This window comes from Nicotiana tomentosiformis, chromosome 3, assembly GCF_000390325.3.
Source record: "Nicotiana tomentosiformis chromosome 3, ASM39032v3, whole genome shotgun sequence".
NCBI classification, from domain to species: Eukaryota; Viridiplantae; Streptophyta; class Magnoliopsida; order Solanales; family Solanaceae; genus Nicotiana; species Nicotiana tomentosiformis.
The window spans coordinates 108,011,017-108,018,994 of NC_090814.1; the positions used below are offsets into that span (position 1 = coordinate 108,011,017).

Genomic DNA, 7,978 nt, shown 5'->3' on the forward strand with positions numbered 1-7,978 from the left:
ACAAAGACAACATGCTCACAACAATCCTAACCTCAAAAACCGACTCAATGTCACAATGCACTCATGGCTTGAACAACCAACATCATAGAGAAGTCTAATAACGTTACCTATCCCTCGTGAAACCATGTGCCCTCACAACAAAAGCAAAGAGAGTAGAATCAATCCACACATTCGAATCTCATGCTCACAAAGAAAATCGCTCACTCTCACAAAAAGAAGTCGCATGCATGCAGTTGGTACCATAGGCTTGCCCTTAATGTAAATCTCTACTAATGTAAGCTCGCTCGATCTAAAATCAATTAGGACTTTTTTCATGGTTGTAATGTGGGCTAAGGGACGGGTAGGATATATTTTAGGAATAGTGACTCAACTTCCTAAGCACTTTAACACATCATCAAATAACTTAAGCGCAAATTCTTCAACACCACTTCAATTTCACAAATAATATCACCCCAACAATATTTCCTCTTTCTTTAAGCACTACTTTAATTCATACCCACTAGCAAGAATAAGACAACAATTTATTCCTCTATATTTTTCTTTCTTTTTTTTTCTTTTTTTTTTCTCTAGTGGCGTATTATTTTACAAAATAAGTGCACCCTTCTTTCTTTCATTGGTTCCACTCAAAAGTCACCCCACACTTAGTCCCTTCTTACTTCTTTTAGCGCTCATCTAACAATTAAAGTGCTTTAAGAGGTAAAAGGATCAAAACAATGTCAATTAAGAATAAAAAGGGTATAGGCTTGTAATGTGGGTACCAAATAAAAGGTCTACAGGCTCAAAAGGTTTAACTAGGGATAGATTTTATTTGTGATAAGCAATAAGCTCAAAAAGATCAAAGAAAGCCTAAAATCATTTTTCAAACCGAGCATCACCTAAAATTTCGCTTCAACTCACATACCGGGCAAGTTCTAGACACAAGTACATTACATGGACTACACAAAAACCTCACCACACATGGCACATGACTCGCTAAGGACGGTCACATTCCGACTCTCAAACAATGCAAGTATTCACGGAGCAACGAGATATTAAGCATTAAACGCAAAGTGAACATAAGTCAAGAAAAATGAGAAATAGGCTGCAACAAAACATGCTATCCGTTTTAACAAGGCATCATCAATAATTTCAGAGTGAGAAGGGAAGATATTACATATGTAAAAGCTTAAATATGCCAGTATCAACCAAGTCAAGGTCACCTAGGTTCATCATTCTTCCTCCTTTTATTCCCTACATTCCTACTCTACTCTAAAAAGAAAACAAAATTACCCGGTTCAAACTACATCCCATGGAAAAGAACCGAGGCACAAAGAAAAACCACAGGGGATTATTACTATCTACAAAGATACTTTTTTTTTTTTTTTTTTATAAATAAACTAATAGATAAACTGATAGTTACTCCATATAGATGAATTTACTGCTATTTTATGCCATTAATCCAGTGAATATATTAGTACATTCATCCATACATCAAACATAAATCACCCCCACCCCACACTTAGGATTGTGCGTTGTCCCCAACGCACACAAACAAGGTAAAGTAGGGTGAGAAGGACTCCCTGAAGTCAAGGTGGAGGAGCATCTGCATCCATAGCATTCCTATCATCAACAACTGGTGCTGATTCTGTATCAGGTGTTACAGCGACCTCAATAGGCCTGTTGAGTGGAGCCTCGGTGACTATGGGAGGAACAGGAGTGGATGGTCCGGCAGTGGATGATGCAATCAGCTGGGAGATGTCTGTACCTGCACATTGAACCAGAGCTCTGAGGAGTAATGATATCTCCTTCATCATCGTGGCCTGCTCGGTCTGAACTCGGCTTAGATCCGCACGAGTCTGTCTCAACTCATCCCTGGTGGCACTCAACTCGACACGAGTCGCTATCAGCTCAGCCCTGTTCTCTTGCATATCTGCTTGCATATGCTCAAATAATTGTTGGACGGTGAGCTTAGAAGACCTTCCCTTGTTCGGCTCTAGAACATGAGTGACATCATATGGTCCTGGAGCTTTAGCCTCAATGTCATCATTCTCCTTGTCCCATAGTACTCCCCTCTCTGTTAAAAAAGCCGTTAGGGTATTAGCAAAGAACAGCCTCCACTTGTAATTCATCCTGGTTCGCTGCATTTGATCATGCATGATGGCTCCGAAGTTGAGTGGTATCCCCTCTAATAAAGCATATAATACGAGTGCGCGGTAACGAGGGACATCAGTTTTATGTTGGCATGGCAGCAGTCGGTTACAAATGAAATTTAGAGCCACACGTGCTAACGCACTCATGAATTCCTTTGCTATAGAGTGGTACTCCATACTCCCATGCTTCCATTCTGCATCCTTCCTGGTAGGGCATAGGACAGACTTAATGTGTGCATAATCTGGTGTTTTGCATATGGCGTCAAACCTGTCAGTGAGTGTGTGTGGCACCCTTAAGAAGTTATTCAGAGCTTCAGCTGACACATTAATATCTATCCCTCTTACTCGCACAATGTTTCCCCGTGCGTGACGCCAATTGGCGTAGAGCTCTCTAACAATGGTGAGGTTGGCTTTGCCATGACCTTTCAGAATGGGTCCCCATTTTTGCACCTCTCGAATTGACTGGAGAAACTCTGAGTACTTTGTCTTAAGTGGTCCGATGTTTATCGGCTTTTCCGGAATGTACTTCTTTGAAACCAATATCTTCTTATAGGCTCGGAATGCCTTCTCATTAACAAAGTATTTCTCCCAATCAACTCGGTCTATGGGTTCACCTTCGTCTTCATCACTCATGTTGATCTGTAGGTGGTCATTGTCCGAATCGGAATCGGATTCAGATTCTGTAGTAATCTTCTCCTTCCCTTTATCAGTTGGAGCACTCATTCTCGAAGCTTTTCTTTGGTATGTCACAGGCTCTCGTATCTCTATTCCTTTGCTTGGTGTAATACCCTTCTTCACTGTCCTCCGGACCAATGTTTCCTCCTCCTCTTGCTCTGAATCATTCACTTAACTGCCTAGGCAGCAGTTCCATTTCCTTCTCCGTCCGCTTCCTCTTTTTCTGTGGATTTGGACCGCCCGCTGCCCTTCCGGTAGGCTTTTTGGGCGGTTGTTTGTTACCATCTTTGTCTTGTTGCTTGGATGGTTTACTCGCTGCTGTCATTTTACGAATCTAAGTACCTGCAATGCAAAGAATTCAACAATTAGCAGATGAAACAGCGAAGTTCAGCCTGAAAGCAATTGCGACAGCTTGCAGACTTCAATTTATTTGTAAAGTCATGCCATTCACTCTTCATGGAATTGTAGCTCATGACTTTCAGCAAGTATGTGATAACTTTCTTCAAAAACTCAATTTCACATAGCCCCTCACTCGACCCCACACTTATTCTCAAGCATACACCAATGTTGCTCGGTTACTCAGACTTCACCGACGCCTAAATTTTTCTCAGGGACAATTCGTCGAACATGTGGTATGCAACAAGTGTGCCTAGTTCATTCTATCAGTTGAGCAGTGCAACTACCCTCCCAAAGTTGGACGAGATGAAGGGAATTATAGTTTATCATCTCTCAACCATTACAACTACCAAGAACGACAGCCCTAAAAATCTTGAAATTGCAAAACCTACTTGTTGCTACCATTGAAGGAGGGAGGAGAGACGAATTTGGAGAGAAGCCAACGGAAGAACGAAGAGGATGATGCGTACCTGTCGCGTTTGATCTTATTGCGATACAATTTCGATGAGAGAATTCTGTTCTGCGTTCGTAGGCGTCGCCAAAACGAGACGAGTGGATGCGTCGCAAGAAACGTTTTTGTTCGAATAGGTTATCTTAAGATGTGTTAAAATATATATTACTTACCTGTGCGTGCGAGCTTTGACGCGACGCATCCCCTTGTCTTCCTTCAAAAATTTTCGGACGCGATACGGGCGCGATAGGCAGACTTCACTGCCTTGAGCAATTGGCCCGTCAATTTTTTTTTTGCTGAGGGGGACGCGACGCATCCGCCTCGTTTTCTTGAATAAAATCTATGTCCTACGAAAAGAAGGGAGACAAAAAAAAACTAACTAACTTGGGTGGCCTCCCAAGAAGCGCCTGATTTAACGTCGCGGCACGACGCAACATGTTCTTCATGCCTCCACTAAGTCCATTGTGGTCTTGTGACGTGCAATGTCACCACCCCAATAGTGTTTTACTCTTTGGCCATTTACCAAGAATGTCGTATTGGACCCCTTTTCACACAATTCTATCGCACCATGAGGTTTCACACTAACCACTTCAAACGGACCCGACCATCGAGATTTAAGCTTTCCTGGAAAAAGCTTTAGCCTTGAATTAAACAGTAGAATTTGTTGACCTGGTTCAAACTCACGATGTTGGATATGCTTATCATGCCATCTTTTTGTCTTCTCTTTATACAATTTGGCATTTTCATACGCATGCAATCGAAACTCATCAAGCTCGTCGAGTTGTAGCAATCTCTTTTCACCGGCCAAGTCCATCTCCATATTTAGCTTTTTAATCGCCCAATAAGCTTTGTGTTCAAGCTCGACGGGCAGATGGCAGGCCTTCCCATAAACCAACCTGTACGGAGAAGTGCCTATTGGGGTCTTGTACGCAGTGCGATATGCCCATAATGCGTCATCCAGCTTCCCGGCCCAGTCCTTTCTATTCATACTTACTGTCTTTTCCAAAATCTGCTTGACCTCTCTGTTGGAAACTTCTACTTGACCACTCGTTTGGGGATGATAGGCAGTAGAAACTTTGTGCTTGACTCCGTATTTTGCAAGAATATTATTCAGCAGTTTGTTACAAAAGTGAGTTCCCCCGTCGCTTATCAACACTCTTGGGGTCCCAAAACGTGTGAAGATGTGCTTCTTTACAAAGCCTACCACAACTTTTGCGTCGTTAGTAGGAAGAGCTATGGCCTCTACCCACTTAGAAACATAGTCGACCGCCACCAAGATGTATCTGTGTCCCGTTAGAATATGGGAATGGTCCCATAAAATCAATCCCCCAAACATTAAAAAGTTCTACCGCCAGTATATTTTGCAAGGGCATCTCGTGCTTCCTCGTGATAGTTCCAGTTCTTTGGCATCTATCACAATTTTTAACGAAGGCATGTGCATCCTTAAACAATTTTGGCCAATAAAAACCTGATTGTAGCACTTTTTGGGCGGTTCTATCCCCGCCGTGATGACCTCCATATGGTGACGCATGGCAGTCATGTAGTATAGCCTTCATCTCTTCCTCAGGAACACACCTTCTCACCAACTGATCTGCACACTGCCTATATAGGAATGGCTCATCCCACACGTAGAACCTTACATCATGTAGGAATCTTCTTCTATTGTCAGCTGTCCACTCTAGTGGCGTTACCCCACTTGCGATAAAATTCACATAATCTGCATACCATGGGGCTTCACCTGAGGTGATTGCCAATATTTGCTCATCCGGAAATGTTTCTTTAATTGACCCTCCTTCAGCTACATGGTTCCGGCTCTCTAATCTGGATAAATGATCGGCCACTTGATTTTCTGTCCCTTTTCGATCTCGGATCTCTAAGTCAAATTCTTGCAAGAGGAGGACCCAACGAATCAGCCTCGGCTTGGCGTCTTTCTTTTCAAATAGGTATCTGATAGCTGAATGATCTGTGTAGACGATGACTTTGGTTCCCACTAGATAGGATCTGAACTTGTCAAACGCCCACACCACTGCAAGCAACTCCTTTTCAGTCACTGTATAATTCATCTGAGCTGGATTCATAGTTTTGCTTGCATAATAAATGGAGTGAAAGATTTTATCCCTCCTTTGCCCCAACACCGCTCCAATTGCTATGTCACTTGCATCGCACATCAACTCAAATGGTTGTGCCCAATCGGGGCCAATGATAATTGGTGCAGTCACCAATCTTCCCTTCAGCTCCTCAAATGCTTTCAGACATGCATTATCAAACTTGAAGGTAACGTCTTTCTCTAGAAGCCTGCACAAAGGGGAAGAAATTTTCGAAAAATCTTTAATGAAACGACGATAAAAACCTGCATGACCCAAGAAACTGCGAATGCCTTTTATGGATGTCGGCGGGGGCAATTTTTCGATCGTCTCCACCTTTGCTTTATCCACCTGTAGACCATCTTTTGAAACCTTGTGCCCCAAAACTATACCTTCACGTACCATGAAATGGCACTTTTCCCAGTTTAGCACCAAGTTCGTCTCTTCACACCTAGCTAGCACTTTATCAAGGTTCATCAAACAACTATCAAAAGAACATCCAAACACAGAAAAATCGTCCATGAATACTTCTACATATCTTTCAACCATGTCAGTGAAAATAGCCATCATACACCTTTGAAAAGTCGCAGGTGCATTACAAAGACCGAAGGGCATTCTCTTGAACGCATACGTGCCATAAGGACATGTAAATGTAGTTTTCTCTTGGTCTTCTGGGGCTATAGCAATCTGATTATACCCCGAATAACCGTCCAGGAAACAGTAGTATTCCTGGCCAGCTAATCTATCAAGCATTTGGTCAATAAAAGGCAGGGGAAAGTGGTCTTTCCGGGTGGCATTGTTTAGTTTTCTGTAATCTATGCAAATTCTCCATCCAGTTACAGTTCTTGTCGGAATTAAGTCATTATTTTCATTAACTACTACGGTTATCCCCCCTTTCTTCGGCACACATTGAACGGGGCTTACCCATTTACTATCAGAGATTGGAAATACAATACCTGCATCAAGCCACTTAATCACTTCTTTCCTTACCACTTCTTTCATGATTGGATTTAGTCGGCGTTGGTGTTCTACACTCGGCTTGTGTCCGTCCTCCATGAGGATTTTGTGCATGCAGAAAGCTGGACTAATGCCTTTAATGTCAGACATTGTCCACCCAATTGCTCGCTTGTGCTCACGTAGCACCCTTAATAGCTTTTCTTCCTGTAATTTAGACAAGTGAGCAGAAATAATAACAGGTAAAGTGTCAGAACTTCCCAAATAAGCATATTGAAGGTGAGGGGTTAGGGGTTTAAGTTCCAATTTTGGAGCTTCTTCAATTGACGGCTTTGGTGGGGGGCCACTTGGCCTATTCAGGGGCTCAAACGGGATTATTCCTTGCATGTAACCACATGATGTATCTAGGATTCCCTTTATCTCCTCAACCTCATCATCCATCTCCAAGCTATCAAATAGCATGATTGCTTTTTCTAAACAGTCGCCTAGATATACACTCGTGTTAAGAAGTTTCTCATCCACCTCCACCACAGATATCATAGAGAGCTCCTCATAGTGGCGGGGGAGTTGGATTGCTTTGTAGACATTGAAGACTGCCTCCTCGTTGTCCACTCTCATAATCATTTTCCCTTCTCTCACTTTAATTATTGCATCGCCAGTAGCCAAGAGAGGTCGTCCCAATATGATTGGAACTTGTTCATCAGCCTCGAAGTCTAGAATAATGAAGTCAGCTGGGAAGATGAATTTTCCAATTTGCAGCAGCACATCTTCAATCACTCCTTCAGGGTAGGCTATGGACCTATCAGCTAATTGCAACATCACGGTGGTTGGTCTCGGAGCTCCCAGACCTAATTGCTTAAACAAGGATAACGGCATCAGATTTATGCTTGCACCCAAATCACACAGAGCACGTCCCACGTTAATATTACCGATTTGTACTGGAATAGTGAAGCTGCCAGGGTCCTTAAGCTTTTGGGGAAGCTTGTTTTGGACCCTTGATGTGCACTCCTCAGTAAGTGCAACCGTCTCGAACTCAGTCAATTTCCTCTTATGAGCCACTATGTCTTTTATGTACTTAGCGTACTTTGGAATTTCACGAAGTACATCCACTAATGGAATATTTAATTGAACCTGACTCAACATGGAGAGAAATTTGTTGAACATGCGATCGTCATTCCTTTTCTGCAATCTTTGGGGGAAAGGTGGTGGTGGCCTTGTAACCTCCATTCGCTCTGAACTTGCATCATCTTCCTTTGACTCTTGTGTTGCCTTAGGTGTCAACTCCCCCC

The 7,978-nt window shown here is 42.7% G+C and overlaps 1 protein-coding gene across 1 annotated transcript; it reads right to left on the bottom strand.

Annotated features, from left to right (window-relative positions):
* Positions 1-1,366: 1,366 nt before the first annotated feature.
* On the bottom strand, positions 1,367-3,936 carry LOC138907146 (uncharacterized). Its single transcript, XM_070197422.1, has 2 exons — positions 3,671-3,936; positions 1,367-3,146 (listed from the first exon to the last, which is right to left on the bottom strand). The coding sequence occupies exon 2, from the start codon at positions 2,850-2,852 to the stop codon at positions 1,566-1,568; it is 1,287 nt and encodes a 428-aa protein (XP_070053523.1). The 5' UTR covers positions 2,853-3,146; positions 3,671-3,936; the 3' UTR covers positions 1,367-1,565.
* Between the last annotated feature and the right edge of the window lie 4,042 nt (positions 3,937-7,978).